This window comes from Scomber scombrus, chromosome 3 (genome assembly GCF_963691925.1).
Source record: "Scomber scombrus chromosome 3, fScoSco1.1, whole genome shotgun sequence".
Classification (NCBI taxonomy): Eukaryota; Metazoa; Chordata; class Actinopteri; order Scombriformes; family Scombridae; genus Scomber; species Scomber scombrus.
This window is the reverse complement of record NC_084972.1, coordinates 13565391-13593262: the sequence shown is the minus strand read 5'-3', so window position 1 is coordinate 13593262 and position 27872 is coordinate 13565391. Positions and strand designations below refer to the sequence as shown.

Here is a 27872-nt window from a genome sequence, read left to right as displayed (position 1 = left end):
GAACACAATTCAATAATTTCAGTACACCAGAAGTTGTTTTTAACATATTTATTTTCTTGAGGGAACACTGGATCCTTCATTAAATATTTACTTACATTATTTACAGTCAGAAGATATCATACATGGCTTAGTTTCATGCACATTGTCATATAAAAAAAAACTGTACACACATTTACACTCATTTAAGAGGGAGTAGTCTGTGCAATAAAAGGCACAAATGACCTTTGACCCTGCATGTATCTCCCATGAGTGCCTATTTCACAGACACTGCCACATATTGTGTGATCATATGTGAGCTCGCTCTGACAATACACAAACCTGGAAAAAACTACTTCAGGGGCCTCATAGAAGACGTGTTGCTGTGTGATAGTGATTAACCGTTGAGCAGCAGCAGAGCAGTACGCAGCCCTCTTGATTGTGTCTAAATGTGATCCCATCCCCTCAGCAGCCTGAGGCAAAGATGAAAGTCTTTTCAGCCATGAAGATAAAGTGAGCAAAGATGTACTCTGACTTAGAACAGAATTCCAACAATCTGCAAGACGATCCACAATCCTCACGATACCTCTTTTACAAGTTGAGGATATTAAGTGAATGATTATTACTGTCCTACATACACATTCTGTTTCTATAAGGCAGTAAGGCCTGTTGGCTGAGGCACGAGGCTGGAGCTGAGATGCTAACTAGAAAGTTTCATTTCCTAGTAGTCATAAGATGGTCGGGCTTGGCTGGGTGGGATAGTGCTAGAGCAGGTGACCACACATCGTTATGACTGGCAGCTTGAGTGTCCAGTCTGTTCTGCGGGCCAATATCAATAGCAAACAGAGTAGTTAAAGCTACTGTGTGTTGAATTTTAAGTTGTTTTAAACGTTTTTTTCCCTCTAGGTGTAGAGTCATCCATTGTCATGTGCCACAGTGTTTGTTTTTTTAACTACCACTGGGGGGCATCAAAGTAAGAAAGTTTAAATTAAAAAAGTTACAATTATACACGTATGGGCCTTGAAGAAACAGCAAGGTATTAGCTGTTCAAGTGATATTTAGCTTTGGTCAAACAGCTTTCTCATTTAAACCAGATGCTACAAAGGGATACCTACAATAGATCATTTTTTACATGTTTGGCTACAGAACAGCGCCACCAGCTGGTATAGTGAGAGGGCGGAATGTATTAATTAATACTCACTACATGCTAATTTAGTGCTGTAATATCCCTTTCAGACAGAGCTTTTCATTAGGTGAGATGTTTCCTATTGTTGATTGTTGCAACAATAGGAAACACTAACATTAGATAATGTCATCCTGTGTCTCTAATTCAATCTTGGAGTAGTATGACCAGTTTGTGGTCAACAATATTAAGATAAAGACTTGAATGCCAGTGGACAGCCAGGTAAATAAAGATAGTCAGGCTCTCCTGAGCATCTAAAGAGGTCTGCATGCTGCTCTGTCAAAATGAAAATTCTCAATCATAGTAGCATTTATAAAGGCAGGGACATACTGGGAACTGTCTGTCTATGTCTTTACTGTTATCTTACATATCAGCACAAACATTATTACCATTGATTACTTAACCTACTGCAGATGTTTCTTTCCAGTCAAAATTTCAGTAATTTAAGCCTTGTTTAAGACTCACTGTCAACTCTTTGTAAACTAAGTCTAAAACTAGGCTTAATACATTTATTTCTGGAGTATTCACAGCAGTGTTCATCATCCAAAGTGCATGTAAATCCTAACTTGCAGAGATTATACTGAGGCTAATTGATGACGAAAAACAAAAAAATCAGTTAGCCTCAGTAATATCTAAAAAAAGGTATAACACATCTATTTACACATCTTCAAGTAATGAAGTGGTACTGACATTGGCAGAAGTGCAAGCCTCAGAGGTCGAGGCAACTTTGGTTGGTGCTTAACAAGCCAGATAATAATTTAGGGCTTCTGTTTGGCAATACAAAATATCCAGTGAAGCATCTTTTGCAAAGCGCGCTCAACATTTTTGCAACATATTTTATGCATAATTTATTTGACTGTCAACGCTTCAGAATCTCAACAAATAGCTGATTTTGATAGCAAATTCACTCAGATGTTAAGAGTCGAGATTGATAACACAAGGACAAATTAATTGCCAACTGAACTGCGACATTTTCCGAATGTCCAATCAGCCAATCAGCACCACTAACATCACACAACCTTCAGCAAATGTACAAGCACAGGGCATCTCAGACAGTGCCTAAAGCTACAGCACTACAATATATTCTCTAGCAATAAGCAGGACTCTGGAAAAGTGGAAAAAAAGAGAAAAAAAGCATCTTAGCATTTGTTATCACATGAAACACAGCACAGGGCTGGTGTACAGAGTCAGTTTGGCTAATTGGCACAGATAAATACATAGTGTATAGTGAAGGGCACAGTGGAGTGTGATTTGAGGTCAAAGTATACAACCCATTAAGTTATGCAGGTTAATTACCCCCCTGACCCCATTTTGTACCGTTCACTCCAGTTTTATGAACAAAATCCTATACAAAAAACATACCTTATACACATTTTAAACAAGGAATTATGGTCAAAAATCAGTGCACATCTTTTTAGAATTGCTAGACTTTCAGCTTTGGCCAGATTGGGAAGATGTAAAGATGTGTACATTTTGTACAGAAAAGCAAAGTACATACAGAATATGGAATTAAATGTAGAAGCAAAACATGGAAATGAGTATTTTATATTAAAAAAAAGGGTGACACATTGATAGTACCTTTTTTTCCTCAAAGTACAAAAAAAAAAATCTCTCAAACAAGGCATTTGGTCGATTCAAAGAGCTACCTAAATTCACAGGGTCAAGTAATGAGTAAAGTACAACTAAAAGGATCCTTCAACCTTTACCTGAGTTTCTAAGCATAGCTAAATATTAAAACCAAGAACACTTCATCAAATCACCCCCATCCACACATTTGCATTCATAACCCCCAATATAAAACTAAAACATACATACCAGTCAAAAGTTTGGACACACCTTCCCGTTCATTTGAATGAGTAAGTCTGTCCAAACTTTTAAGGGGTACACTATATCATTGCTTTTGGAGAATGTTAGCAGCTTCATCAACCATAAGCAGCCCATATTCACTTCTCAGTGGAAATTGCAGAAGGTATGTTGAAACAATCACCTGTGAATGGTGCTTTGAGATCCTAGAATTAAATTACATGTGTCTAGGTCTTATAAGAGGAAAAGTGCACTCAATCACCACTTCAACAGAAGGGGTGAGATTTCAGAGCTGAACAAAACTTTGATATCCAGGTATGACCGAGGTGTTAATCAAGTGGTAAAACATCTGTATGTTTAGAAGCTTTTAAATGCTGTTTGTCATTTTGGAGTGATACTTTATAGAAAACATCAGAATTTTTGAGCTGAAAATGATGTGAATGCTTGCTATTCTCTGTATTCAGAAGCGTCAGACAAGGAAATAGTGGGTGTGTGTCAGTGGAGTGCTGAATTTGTTTCATTAAAGAGCCTCTAAATCAACTCAGTGAGGGATGCCAAGAGCTATCAGGCAAGATGGATAACCGAAACATCCGTTGAAATCTTGTGTTTGTGTGTGTATACACAGTTTGTGCATATGCGTGTGTTGCCCACACATAATCTGCCACATAAACAGATTTGTACATCAGTGCACAGGCACAAGAAGTTTCTTCCTGTCTTCAAGTGTAGCAGCAAATAGTGGGTGGAAGAACATTGGGATTTTAATAAGAAATCCTTCTCAGTTATGACCTACTTTCACCCAAGTAATCTTGCCTGGAAAGCAGCTGGTAGAGCTGCAAGACCTCTAATTGAAGTGGCTTCCCAGAGAAGTTCAGTAGCTGGGAAGGAGATGGACCCTTCAGTAAGGCTGGTCAGTCTGACAATGTTGCTTTAAAGATCAGAGTGAAGCAGAAAATACGGAGGGGGAAACTGGTGGGGCTCCTACTACCATTTGCGTGGAGGATAAATGGTTGAAAGGTATGGGACACATATTCTAGGATGATAGAGATAACTAGAAAATTCCAGGGAAATTTTGAGTGCCACGGGACTGCTGCCGGAACGAGTACACGATTTATTTCCAGTGTTAAAAAGTCACCCTGATCATATTCTGGTTTCGAGTATAAAGTACATCTTACTAGTCAGTATCAAGTGTAATGTACTTTATTCTCAACTTAACATCCCGGAAATATTAAGTAAATGTTCATCATATTTAAGCATAAATAATATTTATTTAAACTAATTAATTAAAGTCTACTTCATTTTTTTCACAGACAGGAACATCACTGTTATGAAATTATTAAGTAAATCTTATCATTAAGAGAGTAGATTTTATTATAGTTTTTTATGACTGGAATTCTACTTGGAAATTGACTGGAAATATTCCAGTATTTCAATTCCAATATTCCAGGTAATCATATTTAAGCATAAATAATATTTATTTAAATAAACTAATTAAAGTCCCTGTAAAGAAAGAATAAATGTGTTCTGAGTTTGACATGCCACAGAAAAGTGTGTTGTTAACCACCCTGCCAAATGTGAATGATTAAAAAAATGGCTAAATATGTGAAATTAGGCTTCAAAGTTGTGTAAAAATCAATGTCTCTGTGGGCGTTCCCGCCGAGTTCGCTGAAGCCCCGCCCCCTAACGAGTGTCACCTGTCAATCAAAGTCACTACCTCTACCCTAAACATGGACGCTGTGGGCGTTCCCGCCGAGTCCGCTGAAGCCCCGCCCCCTACAGAGTGTCACCTGTTAATCAAAGTCACCACCTCTACCCTAAACATGGATGCTATTGCTGAGAGCTAGCTTGGTTAACTGACAAAATAGACAGACAGGAATCAGCCAATCACAGAAAAGTAGGTCAGTTTCTGCCCAGCAACAGGCTGTCAAGGACAGCAGAGGTTCTATGGTTGCTACGGTGATTTGAGAATCTGCTTGGAAAAAATGCTCAAAATGCCCCAGAATTTGGCTTCTGACAAGGTCCCAAAAGAATGGCAAACTGTGAGAAAACCGTAACTCCTGTCCAAAAACCGAAAACACCGTGAGAGACACAGAAGCCGGCAGATTCTGAGTTGAGTTCTGTGTTTATTTTATTCAGATACTCCTTAAAATGAGAAATGAGCGCGTAAGCTCAGTGCGAAGACAGAGTGAGATTCTTTTGAAAAAAAAAGACGATTACATTAGGGTCAATGGGGAGCGAGACAGGTATTGATGCCGGTCTCGGCCCCCCCGTTTAAATTTTGTGCAGACCCCGCCTGTCAATGTCACATTTTATGAATCCCAATATAATCCCCTATATCTACATTTTGACAAAGAATTATTTGTCTCCTTTTCACGGTTTGGCCGTGAGCTCGAGTTAAAAATTAAAATTAAGTTCATATTTTACTGCTTCTCACACTCAAGCTAACTGACGCTTCCACTCTAACTTTGAAGAAAAAGTGTGATTTCCACTCCTCGTTTGACTGCTGCTCATAGTTTGAAAAGTTTACATGTTATGTAAAAACTGTTTGGTGTTTTGGAGAGAGCAGAAGTTTTCCTCCGTTTTAAAGTTTGAATCACATTTCTACGTGCAGGTATAAGAGAGCTAGGTGACTCTGAAAAAAGGTGAAATTTGGTGGTTTAAAACAATTATTCCCATTCATTTTCAATGGAGAAATTTCCCGGTATTTTGGGAATAACTTTGGGAAAAATTGGATTCTGGACATTCTGAATAATAGCACCCCTTTCCCGATCGAGCTGCACGTTTTGATGTATATATTGTTGGGGTTTTCTCAAAGCTGTGGGAGGAGTTACGCGCCGAAATTTGGCGGAAGAATAATAATAAGTTTGAGCAATATTAAGAGATGCCCCGGAGCGTAGCACCCGTGGCACTAATGATCTGGCACTTTGGCCTCGATGGAGTGTCTGACCGGAGCGTGTACTGTACTGAAGCTATGTACTGATTATGTGCATCTGAAAGGGCTGTTTCTTATGTTTGCAGTAGTTAGGAATTTACAGGGTTGGTAATACGATCCGGTCAGATCCCCCAGGGCCAACGATAACTTAGTTGTGCTCCTGAACGTGTGCTTTCCTGTTTGCAAGGTCAGCAGCTAGACAGTCTGATAGCCAAAGGGCCACAGATGACACATCCACACAGAAATGAAGAGCCAGGCATTCCATTAAGACTTCAAAATGTCAAACACCAGGTTTTTTAACACAGAGACCCGTAAAAAATGTTCCCCCCAACCTCACGCCAAAGTCCAAAACAACTGAGGTAGGGAAAATAATAAATTAACAAAAGTCATAAAAAAAAATTAAACTGGTTGATCAACAATAAAGTTTCAGTGATATACTGAGAGATCTCAAGGAAGCCAATCTGGAGTAAAAAACGGATAATCAAGTGTCTTTGTTTTGTGTAATATTCCAGTGATGACTGACTTCAGATCACCAAGCATCCAATGATCATCCACAGCGAACTCTTATGTGTTCAGGATCCGAACAGCCACAAACATATGAACACTAACAATCTTGAAGGAAGAAACAGAGGTCCCAGTTATTAGTTAGCGCCCCTCTGGGGTTAAAATGTCGTAGCTTTCAGTGTGAATCTCTCAATGTTCCACAAGGATTGTGCTTTCCACACAGAAACCTTGGTGAAAGAACAGAAGGACACTTTTTTCTTGTTCTTTTAATACCAAACAGTGGTATGTTTTGATGTCAGGAGGGAAATTGTTCTGCCGGGTGTATGCAACGGCCGGGAAGATGCAGTTTATCATGTCCAAGCATAATACCTAAATGGCACTTTCAAATTGGCAGTTAAAAAAAAAATCTGAAAGGCAAATAGTTTTTTGCCTTTGAATACATATTCCTCCTTAGCTTTGTCCTTTTTCACCATGACAAAGTGAAAAAACACCTTGATTTCCTTGGAAACTGTGATTTCGGTGTCACATCTCAGTGCTAGAAGTGAGGAGGTCACAGATTGGTGGCTGAAGTTGCAGCAAGATGTCTGACAGAGGAACCACTGTCACTTCTGTTGTCACCTTTTCCTCCACACCTTTGACAGCCAGATCTTCACTGTCTTGTCGCTAGAGAGATAGAGATAGAGATGGAGATAGAGATAGAGAGATGGGGGAGGGATGATGAGCAAAGGAAAGCAATGAGAATGCAACAAAGGGAGAAAATAACATAACATCAATCAGGCAGTCTTGCCTTTCAAAACATCCCATTGTACATCAGACACAACACAAAGAGATTGACTTCAAAGTACACTTCACACACACACACACACACACACACACACACACACACACACACACACACACACACACACACACACACACACACACACACACACACACACACTCACGCATGCACACACACACACACACACACACACTTCATTAAAGACCCTTCTCCAGTGTCAGTAAAAAACACCTCTCCAGCATGCTAGAGAAGTATAAGTATGATTCATATTTCTGCAACAAGTAAACCTAATAAACCTGCCCACAGTATTAAGTATTAACTGCACTCTTAAATAACCAGGCAATTTCATTTTGACTTTCTTGCACATTACACTGTTAGTCATAACACCTTGCAGTGGTCATTTAGGCAGAACAGCAGTACATATTCCATTAACACTAACATCAACTACAAGAGGTTCTGTCTAAAAGGAAGGTGTTAAAAGAAAAAAAAAAAACACTTATTCACTCTCTTACTCAGGATTAGCTGAAAACATTAACAACACTCCCATGTTTGTAGGATATGAAGCCAGCACCAGCAGCTGGCTAGTTTAGCTTTGCAGCTGGCTAGTTTAGCTTTGCATAAATTCTGAAAACGAGGAGGAAACTGCTAGCCTGGTTGTGTAAATATGCCCGGCAGCACCTCAGTTTCTTACACGCTATATCCCATTTCTGAAATTCGTACAAATACTAAAGTGCACACGTAAAATATTATATTTTAAGGACAGGTATTAGATTAGCTATAGATCACATCATCTCTTCATCAACTCTTGGTAGGAAAAGCAAATAATTATTGCCCAAAAGGTCACATTATTCTTTTAAGTAGAGCAACAGGCATACAACAGACATTAGATCTGCACACATGAAAAAAAGTTATTCTGAGCAGAACTATGAGTCACTTCAGTCAATGAAACACAGCAAGTTTGTTTTAGTGGAAGCAGAGGTCTGCAAATGACCCAGTAACCATGATGAAGGCTTTAAAAATAGAAACTGAGCCAAACAGAGCAGCATGTGATAAGACAAAACAACAAGAAACAGTAGAAAAGAATGACAGAAGAAATTGAGTAAAGATAAAACGAATAGAACAGAAAAGTGTGGGTACCGCCCAGGTAAAGTCAGGGGAAAGGAAAAGCAGTCGGGAAACTAAGGTTGAAATGAGTTAAGAGAATACCAGAGGAAGGGAGGGTTTGTGAGCGGAGTAGAGGCAATCATGGGAGGCTGGTGGCTCGGCCCTTGATGGCTAGGACCCGACGAGGAAGACATGGGGTTAAGCCAGGCACGTAGTTCCATAACTTCACCCTGCAGTCACTGGGGTCAACAGGGGGAAGGAGCAGTAGAGGAGGAGGAGGAGGATGTGGGAGGCCAGGGTGAAGAACAGGAGGAGGAAAGGTGTGGGGAAGGCAGAGTTTAAGAGACCAAATAAGAGGATATATAATTGTCCAGCAAGCAAACGGCAGGAAATTATGAAGGTTTAACGATGTGATGAGTGATAAAAGACAGTGAGAGAAGGAGAAAACAGAAAGGAGAGGGAGTAGAGAGTTAGTCAGCTTCAGTGAAAGCCCACTGTGAAAAAGGGAACACAGACAGATTGAGGGGGCCACATAACAGACACACATAAACACGTATACCAGCATTATCTCTGCCTGATGCAGCTATGAGCTCAGCAAAACACTGATTTGGAGAAAAACAGGATTGAGTATGACCCTCTCCACGCTGCACAAGGATGATACACAGCTGCACATAGGTTAATGCTTGAGATGAAGCAAGCATGAATCATAATGCAGAATTTCACTCACAAAAAATGCAGCATATTTGGTAAAAGGCTCGCATTTGCTCTCTCTTTGTAGCAGTATGAAAAACTAAAATATAAACATTATGCTCCCTGGTTTTTCAATGTCTAACCAACCAATTGTCTGATGAGGCTGTAAGTGCTCTATATTTTCCTTACTGTCACTGAATCCAATGAAAACCAACAATGTGTCAGTCCGTCTCTCGATGCTTTCCTCAAGTACTCAGCCTCAAGCCTATTTGTTCCTACTGAGAATTTAAATTTACTAAAAACAACTCACAAATCTAAAGTTATATTTTCATAAAACCAAATGTTAATCTAACAGGAGTAAATAGTGTATTTGTTTGGAACTCATTTCCACTGTGGATGAATACACGTTTGATGCTCTAGTGAGTCTTCACAACAACAGACATGAAAGAACACATCACCCAGTGCACCCTTTTCATGGGATTTGTTGACAATGTAAAATATAGCCAGTGTTATCCTTTAATGCTTGTGTGTAATTCACTTCAAAAACTGAAGATGCTTTAATCTGCTCACACTTTCATAACAGGAATTTATTGTGAATAAAAGCCATTTATTTAGACACACAATGTTTTTTTAACTCTCCAAATTGGTTATGATCTTCACAGAACTGAATCTTTCAGTCCATTAATCCCTTAACTACATCAACTGAGTGCTAAACAGATAAAAAGCAAATAAATAAAACATTTTATGAACCCTTCTCTCTTACTGTACTGTGATATGAACACCTTTTTCCCTCTTTTTTTTACCTGGACGCAGTGAAGATCTGCCTTGAGTTGGTACATATGGCGTTAATGGGGCTTTCGTGACCTCTGACCTCTCCTATCGGGGTGAAGTTGTCTACATTCCACACCTTCAACATGCCACCACGGCAGGCGCTCAGCAACATGGGTCGGCCCGGGACATACGCCAGAGCACACACCCAGTCCTTATGGGCGTTTGGGATTTGCTGTGGAGTGAAGGCAGAGAGACACAGAGATTGAGCGAGGGAGTAAGATCTTACGTTTCAGCGAGGACACACGACTACTACTCTCGTCGTGACTCTGCTCATGTGATGCACTGGAACAAATCCAGGCGAGCTTGATGCAGACAGTGAAGCAGGGCCAGAGATACACAACACTGGATGAACATGAACACATAATAAAGAAACATTCAATATTAACACAAGTGCTAATGCAAATGGCTGTTGTGAGATATAGATATTTTGGATATAAGTGATTTGAGTGTATAAAACATTGGATTTTAAAACTAAAAAAGAAAACGAAAAAAAAGAAAAGAAAACACAACTGACTGGTTGATGTACTGCCTGGCTCACTGAGTAATGTGGGTTACTGATTTCTTAAAATAGCAGTAGGAAGAGCATGAATGTTCAATGTTTCATTCTTAATGAATGTAAATGACCATAGGTAAAGCAGCATATTTCTTGAATGGAAATGCACAACACCGTTGCTAGGCAACATGGAAGTATGGTTTGAAACCCACTGACACTTTATTTAAACTGTGCAGTTATTCTTAGCTTGTGTGCCTATGCGTTCAGTGTTTCAGTGACGGCCTCTAGCATGATTAACTCAATCAGATGTAAGAATGATTTGAACTGCCTTATGTTAACTAAGATAACCATAGTATCATGAATCTCTACCTTAAAGTATGTAGGAAGTGTTAAAATTACCTTTGTTTCAAATCATAGATCAACTATATGGCAACGTGTAATGTTTAAGAGTAATGAGTAATTTCAGCATTACAGGTTTATCTGATCTCTACACAGCCTTTAAAAGCTGACTTTCAAATACATGTTACATAGCAGCTTCTTTTGTTTTACCCTCATAAAAATATACAGATATTCAAACACCCCTGGACCCATACAGTATTCTACTATTTTTGTATTGGATTAATTGGTCTAACATCAGCTTCACTCAGCTGCTGCGAGGAACAAACTGTAACAAAAACATCTGACAAAGAGCTTATAAATAGACAACATGCTTTTTTATCAGTTTTTTGTATGAACTGAAGAAAAACATGATTATGCTAATGCACCACTGCAGAGGTGTAATGTTAAATATAACTAGAAAATTCCAGGGAAATTTTGAGTGCCACGGGACTGCTGCCGGAATGAGTACACGATTTATTTCCAGTGTTCAAAAGTCACCCTGATCAAAACAAATAACAAACTGTCATGAAATTATTAAGTAAATCTTATCATTAAGAGAGTAGATTTTATTATAATTTTTTATGACTGGAAATCTGCTTGGAAATTGACTGGAAATAAATCATGTACTCATCCCGGTTCAAAAGTCACCCTGCATATTTAGTTTCGAGTATTAAGTACATCTTACTAGTCAGTATCAGGTGTAATGTACTTCATTCTCAACTTAACATCCCTGAAAATATTAAGTAAATGTTCATCATATTTAAGCATAAATAATATTTATTTAAACTAATTAAAGTCCCTGTAAAGTAAGAATAAATATGTGTTCTGAGTTTGACATGCCACAGAAAAGTGTGTTGTTAACCACCCTGCCAAATGTGAATGATTTAAAAAAAAAATCACTAAATATGTGAAATTAGGCTTCAAAGTTGTGTAAAAATCAGCCTCTGGTCTGTGCTCCCAAACACTGTGGGCGTTCCCGCCAAATTGGCTGAAGCCCCGCCCCCTACCGAGTGTCACCTGTCAATCAAAGTCACCACCTCTGTGGGCGTTCCCGCCGAGTCCGCTGAAGCCCCGCCCCCTACAGAGTGTCAGCTGTTAATCAAAGTCACCACCTCTACCCTAAACATGGATGCTATTGCTGAGAGCTAGCTTGGTTAACTGACAAAATAGACAGACAGGAATCAGCCAATCACAGAAAAGTAGGTCAGCACTCCCAGGTCAGTTGACCCTCTGCAGTATTACTGCTGAGGGGAGTGCCTCGGAGCGTAGCACCCGTGGCACTAATAATAAGTATGGTGAAGAATAAGAGATGCACTCCCCTCTGCAGTATTACTGCTGAGGGGATTGCCTCGGAGCGTAGCACCCGTGGCACTAATTAATAAGTATGGTGAAGAATAAGAGATGCCTCGGAGCGTAGCACCCGTGGCACTAATAAGTTTGAGCAATATTAAGAGATGCCTCGGAGCGTAGCACCCGTGGCACTAATAAGTATGGTGAAGATTAATAGACTCCCCTCTGCAGTATTACTGCTGAGGGGAGTGCCTCGGAGCGTAGCACCCGTGGCACTAATTAATAAGTTTGAGCAATATTAAGAGATGCCTCGGAGCGTAGCACCCGTGGCACTAATAAGTATGGTGAAGATTAATAGACTCCCCTCTGCAGTATTACTGCTGAGGGGAGTGCCTCGGAGCGTAGCACCCGTGGCACTAATTAATAAGTTTGAGCAATATTAAGAGATGCCTCGGGGCTTTGCCCCGAGGCACTCCCCTCTGCAGTATTACTGCTGAGGGGAGTGCCTCGGAGTGTAGCACCCGTGGCAATAATAATAAGTATGGTGAAGATTAATAGATGCCTCGGAGCGTAGCACCCATGGCACTAATAAATATGGTGAAGAATAATAGCAAAGCAAAGCCCCGAGGCACTCCCCTCTGCAGTATTACTGCTGAGGGGAGTGCCTCGGAGCGTAGCACCCGTGGCACTAATCAGTCCAAATGCTATCACTTTCTTAAAATAGAGAACAAATGGGCAAAAATGACTTCATTAAACTTTTATCGCAACTGCACATTGTGTTTTTTTACTGACTATCTCAACCAGCTGGCCTGCAAATGAATTTAGCTCCAAACAGTAAAACACATGCACAGTAAGATCACTTTTAATACATCTATCTACTCTTTACTGAAGTGGTTTGTTTCTGCCATAATTGTTATTTTGTCATGTTGCATTTTGAGGGTTAAGGTTAGGATACGTTTTTAATCAAAGCACCACAGCAAATAAAATGTGTTTCCATCAACTACCTTGCATACTAATTTGTTTGCAGTAACCGTTCTGCTTTGGTTTACAGATGGCATTAAGATTGTAATTCTGCTGCTGGTCAGATTTATGATCCTGTATATTTCATCACATCCCTCATGAGCTAATGTACAATCTTAAATAATCTCATCCCTTTCTTTGGCTTTCTGAGCATAAAAGAAAGATTATTTCATCTTGAAACAGGGCTCAAAGTCATTTGATATTATGCAATCATTTTTTCTACAATAGTCCAAGCCAGGAGGGATTTAAATATTGTGATTGACATTATCAAAATTACTATCATTTTCTATGCACCACATCATCTAGTGCAAATATCACACTGCTTTGAATCAACAAAGTGTGTATTTAAAAAAAACCTTGAAAAGCTCCCATCATGAATCCGTAGGTCTCAAGAATGATTCACAACAGGAGGTAAAACCTACTATTTGACACAAAACTTTCTCCTGCCTTTAAGATCCACTTAAAAATAAACCCCTTTTCACAAATGGATACAGATGGATAGCAACAATGTATGGTTACATTGCTGTTTGAGCAGGTAAAATGAACCTGTGGATTCATCCCTTACAAAACATTTTATTATTAACATTTAATCCAATAAGGATGAACTAGGCAATGTCTTCTTTTAATCTTGCTGCAATGACACAACAACAGCTTGTGAGCTGGAAATTTCACTTTTCACAATGTTACTTACACAACAAACTGATTATAAAATGTATGAGTAAATGCACATCTTGCTCACCATTCTTCTAAAAAACAAAAATATTTATGTTATGTGTTTGTGTAAAAAAAACAATGAAAATGTGCTGATATTGTTATCAGATTCGGATCTAAGAACTGAGCAGGTTATTAATACTTGGATTTGGCACATCTGGCATCGGTGATTGAGCTGTGTTCAGTGTGATTCATGTATGTGCAGAACTGGTGGTGATTCAGTCAAGCACAGTTTTCTCATTTTCAGCAGAGACACCATGTGATTCCTCTTGACATGCAGACAGGGTCACAGAAGATTTCTGACTCATAAATTTAAACTTTAAGTCTAACTGAAATCACATCAAAAATATTGTCACTGTGTTTTTTTATGTATTGTTAATAGTTTTGTATTATTAAAATTTAAGAACATTCACATTCACATTCAGTTACTGTTTCCCATCACCTCATAGAGAGCAACAGAGCAACATTGCAGCAACAGTTGCATAAGCACTTTGACAAACCAGTAACACCCTCTAACTGGAGAATAACATACACAGAATCCTGAAATTATTTTTGGAAGCAGCTGGGAATCACTTGGCTACAGTTTGCAGTAATTATAAGGAAATTGCTTGACATGGTCCCTCGAGAGAGAAAAAAACTATGCCATATGCATTTTAACAGAGGGGTCAGAGCAAAACAGCTCACAGCAGGTTCAGAGTCTGTTGTAATATATTCTATTATACCCCAAGCGACAATTTGATCTTATTACATAATTAGACAGAGACTACTGAGTTACAGAGGCTGTAAAATGGATTGTGTATGCTGCTTCATAAATGAGTTTAAGGTCATATGCCGCAGACCTCTGCACTGCCTGTGTTGATTTGATTCAGCCTTTGAGTGGAAATAATAATGTTCTATTTTCTTATTTTGTCTGTTCGGATAAACAAAGGCTAAACAGAACTTGTGCTGCTTAATATGCATATTATTGTGCATGCAGATGTTACATCCACCCACGAGCTGCAATATTATGCATTCTAACATATGCAGGCAACAGAGGTATATGTATGAGACACACAGAAATCAAAACATGCATACAAAAATAAATACATAACGCACACCATGACTTTCCTCTGTGATACATGTGGGCTCAAACACCTTGATGTTGACACAATGCTTTCCTACCACATCTTGACTTTCTGCACAGAGGGAACACTGAGGGTAAAGGAAGACATGCAGGGAGCACTGTGGAGGCAGGAAGCTGTCCACCAACTGAACGCTTTAGTGGCAGCTTAGCTTTTCATTGTCATAGCTGAGCCACTGTCAGATAACAAGTAAAACGCAGTCTCTACTGGGCGCAGAAGGTGCGTGTATGTGTGTGGAAAAAGATGCTGCAATACTACACAAACTGGTTTGATAGACATGTCCAAATTGGACAGTCATGGAGGAAAATGTTAGCCCACTGCTTTGGATTGTGTGTCTTTGAGTGATCTTTGCTTCTATAGAGGTAACCTTCATCACGATCAGACAAATGTCCACAAAGGGGCTGCAAATAATTAACCAGATAATCAGACTGAATTTCTGTTTCGTTTCCCTTCACTCATTCAGCCTGACATCATGTTTCTATTTGTCAATTTCTTGTTGGTGGTTGTTTTGCTGCAAGTGACATATGTCATTTTCTGTTAAAAATGGAAACTATGGAAGCAGTTCTTACAATATTTTTCAGGGAATCAATGAAATCATTTGAGTTATTATCAAAAGTTATTATTCTGTAAGTCCATTTTCTGTGTCCATGTCAACATACTCCCACTCACATAGCTGTGATTGGTTTGCTCTTTCTCCAATCAGTGGACACAGCCGTTAATGAGAACATAAAAAACAAATCGGAGGTAAGGTCGGCAATATAGAGGTCTGGAACCAACTACCAACTGTGATTCATTTCATGAATATTTTATTAATTATTTATTTTATTTTTATTTATTTATTGATTAACAATGTAGTCTATAAAATGACAAAAACAAATGTGAAAAATACACATTGCAATGTGTCTTGAAATTGTTTTTTTTGTTTTTTTTTAAGATGAAGTAATGAGCAAAAGTTATTCAATTTACTATAATACTGTACATATAAGAACACATTTGAAAAGCTAAAACCAGAACATTCTTGACATTTCTGCTTGAAAAATTAATCAATTAATTGTCATAATTCATTAATTTTCTGTGGACCAATTTATTGACATAATAGTTCACGATAGAGGCAGTGAAGCTAATTTGGCATCACCACTGACAGGAATCTTCTTACTGCAATAACCTACCACAGTCCCTATTTACTGTGCGTTTATCTGCACAGCATACACCATATGGAAAGACTGGCTTTGCTTACAAGATAATAAAGGTCATGAGATCGTGGGGGAGGCATGCTTTAAATTTAGATATATGAACTCCAAATTCGCATTAATATACAGAGCATCTTGCTCAACTCAACCCTGCTGACCTCACAGAGTGTGTAGGAAAAATTCATAAGGCACAATGAAGCCTTGATTTTAAATAGGCCTCACTGAATGTTGGTATATCTTCAGCATGATGAAAGAGACATCTTTCAGCTGAAAGAAAATGCCACTCACTCATCTATGACACAAATCTTAACAGAAACAAAACACACTCATAACACACATATGCACACATTAACACACCTGAGTGAGCTCCTGCTGCTCCAGATCCCATTTTTTGATGCCGTTGTCTCTTGACCCGCTGAACAGCACGTCTCCCTGCACAGCCAAACACTCGATGCCGTCATAATGAGGTGGCTCAAAGTTATGAGCTGGGCCTACATTACCCAGAGTTCCTTCTGCCACATCAAACACCTGCAGAGACAACACAAAGCACAAAGATGTGTCTGCATTTGTCTTCTCATGTGGTGAGTGATATGTGAAATTTGACATTCAGAGATGGTCTAAAGGTGTGTGTGTGTGTGTGTGTGTTCATGTTTGTTACCTTGACATAATGGTCTTTGGAGCCAGTGATTACTTGGTCTTTGCCCAGCAGAGACTGTCCCACTGTCAGACACATGACAGAGCCAATGTGGCCTGTCAACTTCCCCATTGCTTGCATCCTACACACACACACACACACACACACACACACACACACACACACACACACACACACACACACACAGACACACACACACACACACACACACACACACACACACACACACACACACACACACAAACACAGGCACGCACCAAAGAAGAAGAAGCAAAGGTCTGTGAAATTCATTACTTACAAGAATATGATTTTCAAGGTGCCTGTTTCACTGAATGAAATCACTTTCTTTCTCACGAGTGAAGTAAAACTGCTGAGACATGGCAATGCCATAGGCATAGATGACACTAAAGAGATGTTTAATACATTTGTTTTTCATTTCTGGGGATTCTTATGCATCATTAAATGGGTCCGAGCCCTTCAGCGTTAACTGTCTGGTCCAATCTGTAAATAATGTCCCTCTAGAACCATGAAAACTTGGATGTCAGAAAAAGGTGCCTCGCAGAAAACAATTGTATGCTTTACATCACCAGAGCTGCATCTTTGCACTTTCTTTAGACAGCCTTTTTTAATCTCATCTGACAAATCTTAATCAGCTCACATGTTGGTTAACATCTGACAAGTGAATGTATACATCCACATCCATGGTGAAAGAATTTAGAGCTGGCCTTAAAAAAAAACTAAAAAAACTGCATGAATGAATGAATAAATGGCTGATTAAACATATAAATTAAACAAAACAAATAAATGCACGACTTGCTTTATACTTTAATCAATAACTAGGAGTAGATAGGTTTATAAATGAATAAATAAATAAATCTATGAATAAATGAATGAAGGAATAAATGTACCTGTTGAGGTCCCAGATGCGGACAGTGTTTCCAGCAGCAGCATACAGGACAGATCCTGATGGGTTGAGGGATATCTGGTTGATCTGACACTCGCCCTGTGCAAAGGTGATGGTGCGGGTGGTGGTGCTGGCACATGCATCACCTGAAACCACCTGCCCTGATGAACTGTGGGAATAAAGAGAAGTCAAACACAGACAAACAGTATTAGAGAAATACACAAATAGAAGCAGAATTCAAAGGGGACATTAGAGGACCAAGCAAATAGGAGAAATATAGAGAGACAAGTATAATGAGCAGAATTTTGCAGTTGTCATCCCCTCTAAATGTATCTCACATCAAATATTCCCTCATTTTTTCATTTTTCTGCTGCTTGAAACACATCACTGAACAGAAAAGGCATATTCTTAAATCACTGCCATCAAATCTCCTCAGCTGCAATTTTTCAGTTTAACAGCTCTGAACAGCTCCATCTGGCTGGTTGCACTTACGTGAGCGTGCGGACACACTTGGCAGCATCGCGGATGTCCCACACCTTGATGTAGGAGGTGGATACAGAGAAGACCAGACAGGAGGAGGGACAATATTTGACTGACACCACATTGTTGGGGTGGCCTTTCAGGGTGACAATCTCCTGACCCGTCACCAGGTTCCACATCTTACAGGTACGATCTGGAGTAGCAAAGAGGGGCAGTTCACATACTATGCAGCTGCATTTCTGCTTAGACACCATTTAATTCAAATTAAAGGAATCATTTTTAGTCTCTTATAATTTTCAGTTTGGCATAAAGTCTGGAAGCTGCCTGGTTCTCTCCAAAGTTCAAGAATATGCCTACCAATACCTCTTTAGCTCACTAATTAACTTATTGTATCTTGTTTTGTTGGTTTAATCCATACAAAAACAGACATCCAAAAAACGCAAATTGTGTAAGGATTAAAGTAATAGTTTGATTGCTTATTTGCTTTCTTTCCAAGAATTAAATGAGGAGCACACAGCTGCCAACTTTTGACTTCAGCTTGGAGTGAGATTTGTTTTTGTGGAGAGGGAGCAGGGTTAGTAGTACTTATTTTTGTTCGTAATAAAATGAGCATCATTCCTGGTAAATTGACCCACTTCACCTCTCTCTGGCCTTGTTTAGTGCTGCAATGACTCAGAGCTGATAGTGGAAAAACATCCTGAGCCTGAACTTTTTTCTGTGCCCAGGGAGGTGGGGAGGGGTGGGGGGTGCTATGTATGTGGCACCATTTTAACACATAACATATACAACATTATTTGAAAATAACTCTTTTAATTATCTCACCACTTATCTGCCATATTGTCAAATTGCTTTTAGCATACTCTGACTACAGACAGGGATTAAAGCAAAAAAAACAACTTCTGACTGAATTTTTTTTCCGACCAAGTCATAAACTGTTCACCATCTACCTCGTCATAGAAACCCTTTTACGGTCGCTTCCTAGGATTTAAGATAAAACAATGTGGAAACAGCTGAGAAAACAAGATTATATTTCATCCACTAACCATTGCTGCTTTTTTCTAAATTAAATGGAAAAGCTTACAGGCAATAATAAGGAATATTGCAGTCTGTATAACCACAGTGGAGGTATAAATGTTCAGAAATGGTTTGTATTTTATTTTAGCACCTTATGGGCTTCAGAAAATAGTTGGTACAGTCTATGGTAACACCAGACCAATTCATAAAATTAGATAAATGACCATCACTTACTTGTCAAGTAACAGAAAGCAAACTTGGAAAGATACACACAAATGTAATAGGAAACAAATGTCCTGCATTTCAACACCACTCAACCTCTTAGATCAAGTAAAGATACAGGAACCTGCACTAGTTTAGATTAGCGAGATTGAAGGTGCTATACATGCATCAACACAGTTCATAACTGATTATCAGATGAATGGCTATTTCATATTTGCTGTTCTTCCAAGAATTAGATAAGCGCACAGCTGCCAACTTTTGACTTCAGCTTGGAGTGAGACTTGCTCCCGTGGGGAGGGAGCACAGTTATAAGAACATTATGTAGCCTAAAATCGTAGTAAAAAATCTTTTAATGGGAATTTCATGTGTGACAGAGCCACAGGGTGTTCCCGTAACCATGGTAACTCACTCTCACTCTCCTGTGTGCACACGGCAAGAGAGGAGAGGAGAGGAGAGGAAGAGCGGCTGACTGAGATTACTCTGAACAGCATGCATGGGAATAAATTACAATATAGTAGATTTGTGTATATTTCCCACTTTCCCTGTGATGATCTGAATAACTTGCTGCCACACGATGCTGCTCTGTCTTGTCTGTCCGTGCACTTTCAGTGTCCTCTTATTGCGCCACAAAGTTATCAGTTGTGAATTTGTTTTTCATTGCGTGAGAACATGGATGTGTTGTGTGAGAGTGAAAAGTGTCAATTGCATGAGTGTCACGGTCAATGCGTGAGAGACTGACAGACTGAAACCTCTGAAGGTATCAAAATCTGCCTAACAGCACCTTTGAAGTTCACGAATTACCACGTTACGTTTTGTTGGTAGAAAAAGGTTTTTTGTAAACTTCCTGTATAAGTTGTCTTTGAACAGAGCCAAGCTAGTTGTGTCCTGTTTCTAGTCTTTATGCTATGCTAGGCTAACCCCCTTGCCTTAGCTCCATACTTAACACACATGCATATGAGTGGTATCAATCTGCTTATCTCACTCTTGGAAAGAAAGCAAATATGCATATTTCCCTAAATTTTGAACTAATCCTTTAAATGTGTCACAGCTTTGAGATGACAACTTTTCAGTCAGCATGTTAGTGGTGTGTGTACCTTTAGATCCAGTGAACAGCAGCTCGTCTGTGGCGTCCACACACAGCACCGGCTTCGAGTGGCCCTCAGCTACAGATACACACTGAAGGGGTGCTGTTCGACCCCCCTTCACACCCCCGATGGGATTGATCACACCCCTAAAGATCACACACACACACACACACACACACACACACACAGTCACACTTTCTTCAGTATAAGTCAGTGAGGATGATTCTCGCTAATATTTACAGTTGTACTACGGCACTGAAATGATCACAAACATGCATGCAAAAACACATGTTCACATTATACAAAGACTACACAAATCCATACAAACCTTCCTGGATAAATAAATAATCCACCTCCCTAGAAACTGCACAACACACACGCACACACTCACACAACTTTCTTTTGGTTTTCTGAGCTCAGCTGTTCCATCTCTTTTTGTTGTGCAAAAGCCCAATTAAGGCATTAAACAAGTTAGAGCTGTTTTCCTATACAACTTTTCTTTCTTTCTCTCTCTCTCTCTCTCACTCACACACACACACACACACACACACACACACACACACACACACACACACACACACACACACACACACACACACACACACACACTCTATATTATGTGCACTCAATCTTTGCCCCCCCCCAATCTACCAATCTATGTCCCACTGACAGGCCACAGTCCCAGAGTGCCTGGAGAGCAGTCAGCGGAGTGAGACAGAACAGGGCGAGGGTGAGAAGAAGAGTGAGGAATGTGGGAAAATTGGTCCCTGGTGGGCTTCCTAATAACACGGGTGGTGGTTACTGTGTATGTGAGTGTGCATTTGTGTGTGTGAGAGAGAGAGAGAGGGTGAGGCGTCAAGAGAAGAAGTGAGGTAAAGAGCAAAACAGTGAGGGAGAGCTGGAGGATGTGAGGAGGAACAGAGAATCTGTGATTACACACAAAACAAAAGGCAGACCTGTTTCTGCACAGAGTGAGCAAAATACAGAGTAGTGTGCTGGAAACTTGTCAAGAATGCCAACATTCTCCTTATCTGCACCTTCACATACACCGGTGTCCCAGTGTGAAAGCTAACACACACATACACACGTCAAATCAAAAAAATGCAAAACTTTACTTTCTGTATCTCTATTTTTTTTTTTACGATGCATAAAAATACCAACCAAAATTAAAATAAAAGTCAATCCTCAGCCAGTGACAAAGACTGCATGCATGTCTGCCAAGTTTCACAAAACACAAAAGAGAACCGACTTGCACAAAATAAGCTGAAAACAATTTTTAATGACAGCCACCGCCTGGACGCCCCACTCCACAGCAGCCTCCAACTCAAAAATAAACCACAGCACAACGTCCTGAGACGTCATCATCAACACATGCAACATCCAGCTCTGTTCAGCACCTCCACAGCCAATCGCCTTTTCGGGCCCAGGGAAAAGGGTAGATGTGGTACATGTGGGTGAGAGATGTAACAAGTCGACAACATAGTCAGATTAGCAGCTTCTGCACAGCTGCAGGATCTGACTGTGCTGGCAGGTACATGGAGTGAACACAGCATCACATACAATCTGTCCGACCCTCTTTTTGGTTCAATTCCATTTTGAAAAGAGCAATGATAGAAAAAAATAGTATTACTTTGATTAGAAAAAACTGTACATGTTAAGACAGTTCTCAATATTCTGAGTACATGGAGAAGAGAGGGGAAGGAAGATTTTTTTAAACTAGGAGAACGAATTTGGGGTATTTGAATGAACCTCATCACTCTAAATGATCCAACTGTGGACTGAAGACAGCCTAACCATGTACTTGGTTTACCTGCCATCAAATCATTATTATTATTATTTAAATACTTTCTTTTTTATTCTCTCTATAAGGATAATATGTAATGCAGCACTCTGTTGAGTTGCAGGGTCAAGCACCAAGAGACCAGCAGACTAATAAAAACATGGAGGGAGATCAGTGTGTGCTTTCTGCAGTACACAGAAAAACAGACAGAAGGGCCTCTGTGAGAGGTGCATCTATTTGTGTGTGTGTGGTAAAGATACAGAACGAGAAAGGGTTGATCAGAATTATGAGGAGAATATTCTGTTTTTTAACATCATGATATCATCACACATCATTATCCTTCAGGAGTAGTTCACCATTTTGGGAAATATGCTTATTTGCTCTCTTGCCGAGAGAAATATGAGCTCTGTGAAAAAAAGTTTTTAAAAAATCTGCCTTCCAGCACCTCTAAAGCCCACCAATTACCATGTTGTATTGTGTATAATCCGTACAAACACAAAAAAAACTGGAGCGTGTCTGGTTGCTGTGATGACAAGACTCCAGGAATGACATATAATCCCTGTAAAACCACAATTTAACATTTTTACACTTCAGTGTTGGTATAGATTAAACAAACAAGATATAATTATTAATCAGTCCGATTTAGAGGTGCTGGCAGGCAGATTTTGTTATTTCAGACAACAGGAGGTTAACTGTTTCCCCCTGTTTTCAGTCTTATGCTAAACTAAGCTATCTGGTTAATGACTATAGTTCTGGCTGCAGTTTCCCAAAAATGTCAAACTATTCCTTTAAGTCCTGTGTTTTCTAACCATAAATCCTACTGTCTTTACTGGAAAATGCAGTTATATAATTAAGATTAACCATGCATGCCTGATAGGTAAACCATCAAAATATCAGGTGGTCATTCCAGTGTTGGAGGATTATTTAAATAATATTTTTTACTTTTTAAATTCAGCATGTTTTTCTGCAGCCTGCAAAAAAAGTGCTGAGGTTCATTCAGGTCCTGTGTGTGAGTAACATCACAGAGAAACACAACACCACACAGGTGGACCGACGAGTCAAAGAGACCAGGTGTGGTTAAAACATGCACCACGACAACCCCACCCGTGGAGGGAAAAAAACAGAGGAGGACAGGCCAGGCAAGGCGCTGACTACCGGTGGAGATGAGATGACACCAGGTGAGTTAACAGGCAAAATGGCAAGACAGAATGACAAAGAGTGACAGACACAGTTCGTCTACCTGAGCACCTCGGAGAGCGAGGAGTCGCTGTCATCCGACCTGGAGGCAGAAGAGGAGCAGGAAGGAGGGAAGGGGAGGGGGTTGGATGGGGAGAGGAAAGGGTTAACCACGCTAAGGAAAGACAGAAGGGTTACTGGCAAAGGGTTACAGGGAGGAGTGACTACAGGAAGGGTTTTAGATATAAAGCAGTGCACAAAGTGGCAGGAAAGCCCAGTCAACAACAAAGCTTGTTCAGTGATTATCAGGCAGAGCTTCCTTTCAAAAGCAACCACTGAACAGGCTCTGATTCTTGACTGATGTCTGGTGATGTTTTCCTTGGTAAAGCATATCTGGGTACACCATCACTAAGCAAACACGTTTTAGACTTAGCAGTGTTAGGGCTAACATTAAAGGTTGAACATTTAAAGAAATAGCTCAACATTTTGAGAAATACTTCCCAAAAGTCTGCTGAGAAGATCAATACCACTCTTGTAACTGTCTGGGAAATATAAAATTACAGTCATCATCTGGTTATCTTATCTTATCTTAACATAGAGTAGAAACAAATGGAAACAGCTAGCCTGGCTCTGTGCAAAGGTGAAAAAGTAATCAGCACCTCTTAAACTTACTGATTAACATGTTTTATCTCATTTGTTTATTTTATGCTTTTCTGCACTTCAGGTTTGAACTGATTAGACAAGCAAGATGTAATGTGTTAATTAGTGAGTTTTGGATGTGCTAGTAGACAGATTTCAGAGCAAGGCTTTCTGTTTTCCCTTGTTACAAGACTTATTCTAGGATAAGGTAGAGCAGTATTAATCTTCTTAGCTAACTCTCTGCAAGAAAACCAATAAATATATTTCAAAAAATGTCCAACTGTTCATTTGAACAAAGCAGATAAAAGGTAGAGAAAAAAAACGGGAAGTAGTCGAGGAGGAGGCACTGATGCCAGGATAGTCATACACAGAGGTCCAACAACTGCGCATTACAATTTTTACACTTTTTTAGCGCTTATCCTCTATGTGTGTGTGACTCCTGTGATGTCAATGTTCCCTCCTTCATCAACTCTTTCCAGCCATTTTCAGGGAATTAATACAGAAAAGACACAGGGGATTGCAAACAGGGTTAACAGAAGGGAAAATCCAGTCGATTGGTGGATAAACTCGTCAATCAAACTCACAGACCGCCATGCTCAGAGTTGCCGAGCAAAAAATATCCAGACCACACCCATACCTTCACAATAGCTCAAACGGGAAGGCTGATATGTGTGACAGTGCAATAAAAGTGTTATTATATTGTAAATATTTTATAGCCTCAGGTTTGTCACCATGAGAGCCTGTGCTCTATACTCTGAGCATGAAATAATAAAACAAAATGACCCTGAATATGTCTGGAGGGACAAAAGTGTTAAAAGCTGACAGAAATTCCTCCATTTCTTGGTATTTACTGTTGGCCACGTTGGCTATTACCATAGTGATATCCGCTTTTCTCACAGACTCACAAAACAAAATCCTTTTAAAATTCATTGGTTTTGGATGATGCAAATGCAATGTGAAGATTAAAAAATGATCTGGGATTCAAAGCCTTGTTTGACAACAACCAACAAAGAGAGAGATGTTTGTTTTAATTTAATCTTATTCACACGTGTCTTTCAAATCCGTGTCAAATGCTTGATCCCTGCCACATAGGCAATACATTTCCTCAAATGAAACAGTCAAAAAACAGAAGCAGATTATGATCATTAAAAGTCTTACTGCATTTTAATAGGTTTTGTGAACTTGCAAAGATGTACTTGAGAAAATCACAATCTTTGTCTTTGCATAGCAGATAGCTTCTAATCTAACACCCAATTACATATAGAGACAATTCACACTGGCTTTCTAATTATGTTTTAATAACTTAGCTATATTTGGCTGTGAATTCATGTTTGTGATGATGAATAAAGTGTCAGTCAGGTCAGTGTTAGTAATCTTAGGACATAATAAAATAAAATGATGGTTCAAACGATGAATCTTATGTGTAAATCTTTGGATACAGTACATAAAACATTTTAAAAGTATAATTTTAACACAATCCTGCTCAACACAAGAGTGCAAAAATGTGTCTGGCATGTTTGCACTGAAAGCAAAATGATGTTAATTTCTTCCATCAAAATACAACAGTTCAAATTTCCCCCCTACAACCAAAGATGAAAAGAAAAAAATCTCACACTGTTTCATCCTCCTGCATCAGGCTCTAAAGGAAGGCTTCTCCTGTGGGAACCTACTCGACCCTAAACGTAAATATCCTCACACACTGTCACCCTGAGTCAATTCAAAATGGCCACCGATGACAACAGCTGCATCGAAAGACGACAACAGCCAACTCATTTACCTACCCCTGCTCAAGATAATGAGGACCCGCAGGCTCCCGCACACAAACACAGACACAAATATTCACACATACAGCACACTCACACAAAACACAACACCCCCTAACTCATTTCAGACTCATTTCAGCTCATTCTAGTCTCGGCCCCCTCGCAGCTGACATTTTCATGCATTTCATATCCACATTGTTTCTCAATCTGACATAGCTGGATTATATGCTGAGATGTATTCTACCTTTCTTTTCCCTTCATATAAGTAAATAGGATGAAAAAACAACATTAGGAACATATTTCTCTATAACGTACAACAATTCAACACCAGTACTAACAAAACTTGTATATTATATGATGTGATTTTTTTGCCTAGCTGTTTCTTTTATTGGATTATATAAAATTGACATGTCTGTCTCCTGATTTGCATTTGTTTTAACAATTACAACAATTCCACCTTGTTGTTAGTGTTGCTAATGCATCTTTGAGACGCCTGTGGTTGTGGTTTGGCAGATCAGATCTTCAGTGCCTCTTGAGTGCATTTAACACCTGAATTCTGTCAATGTTTGCACCATCTGTCCCCTCAGGAGCTACACTAATGCCAGATGAAAAGTCTCTGTCCAAGAATGGGATTCCTCTTAAGATAAACAGCTGGAACAGCACACTCTTCAGAGTCTCATCTATCCTGCAGACAAAAGCACTTTCCTCTCAAAAGGCTTGACCTTCAACTTAACCACAGCACAACTTAAGACATTCAACCACAAAAGAGAAGAAAAAGAAAGCAAGGTATGTTTGAAAGTGGAACTGAATTGATCGGATGAGAATGTGGGGACAAAAGGATAAAAGCAGTGTGTGTGTCTATCTCTGCAAGAGTGGAAGTATATGTACTCACTTGTCAAGAGCGGAACCTTGAGTTTGGGAGCTGGTGAGCCTGGAGAAGACGTTGCGGTCGTTCCTGGTCCTCAGAGGAGGGGAGGAGGGGGGAGTATAGCCATCAGTTGGCCTGATAAGGGGAAGGTTAAGGGTGAGGAAGCACAAAAAGAGTTAAGAAGTGACAGGTATGAAAAAGTTTGGGGAAAATTGCATCACGCAGTCATCAATGTGATTGATCTGCCTACAGAAAAGCTTGAATTCAAGCATTACAGTGCATGTACCTGTACGCGCGGTCGTAAGATTTCCTTCTTGTTAAAGGGGATGTGTCATAACCCCGAGACTGCCTGGGACTGACGCACACACACACATACACACAAAAGCAAACTAAGCAAATCTTAAAGGGAGTGCACAGGTGTTAATGACATGAGGATGATACACATCTACATTATGTAAAATTGACTCTGTTGGGAATCTATAAGCGACAAGGGTTTAACGCAATTAGCAGTGTTTCTAGCACACTAAAACAACTGGCAGACTAATTTCTTTAAATATCCAACTGCAAACATCCAGACTTCCCATCCCAATGGACTGATGCAAATTTCAGTGAATTCCCTGAAGCAGTTCCATAACCTAAAAAATGTCATGCCCCTGGCAGGTTTCCAGTGGTTTTTAACTTGGAAATAAGCAGTAGGAAATAGACACAAATATGTTTGAGAATTTTGTCTCCAGAAGCTCATTTTATCTGAAAATGAAACTATTTTCATTTTTCATGTTGATATATTTTGACATTACACAGTGTTTCTTGAGTTAGTTTTATGTTTGTTGGTTTGTTCCAGCAATACTTTCTATATTTTAGAACTGCCATGATTAGTTGATTGACAAAAAAATGTATTGCCAAGTATTTTGATAATCACAATATTGTTTTGGGTCATTTTTAAGAAAAAAAATCTAAATTCTCTGATTGTGGCTTCTCAAATGTGAATTTTCCAGTTTATTTTGTCTTATATCATGGTAATCTAAATATCTTTAGGCTGTGGAATGTTAATCAGGATGAAAGAAGACATATGAGGACGGCACCCCTACTTTGGGAAACAGTAATCGACATTTCTCACAATTTTTGGACATTTTATAGAGCTAATAACTCATAAATTAATTGAGAAATTAAAATACAGATTAATCAAGAATGAAAATAATTGATAGTTGTAGCCATTCTATGTTAACATAGTTATGCGTACATTTTTTAGCAATCCATGTCAGCAATGTTTATTAAGGTGGGG

At 39.4% G+C, this 27872-nt stretch overlaps 1 protein-coding gene across 2 annotated transcripts in view; it reads right to left on the bottom strand.

The window, feature by feature from the left end:
• Nucleotides 1–6932: 6932 nt before the first annotated feature.
• kif21b (kinesin family member 21B) overlaps nucleotides 6933–27872 on the bottom strand; it is a gene marked incomplete at its 5' end in the record, with an annotated part of 35243 nt that continues 14303 nt past the window's right edge. For both annotated transcript variants that reach the window (XM_062443683.1, XM_062443692.1), the window contains 9 exon segments: nucleotides 6933–7058; nucleotides 9774–9973; nucleotides 16362–16532; nucleotides 16663–16780; nucleotides 17568–17732; nucleotides 18056–18236; nucleotides 20374–20510; nucleotides 26615–26725; nucleotides 26877–26945. In XM_062443683.1, the coding sequence (XP_062299667.1) occupies nucleotides 7010–7058; nucleotides 9774–9973; nucleotides 16362–16532; nucleotides 16663–16780; nucleotides 17568–17732; nucleotides 18056–18236; nucleotides 20374–20510; nucleotides 26615–26725; nucleotides 26877–26945 (1201 nt within the window).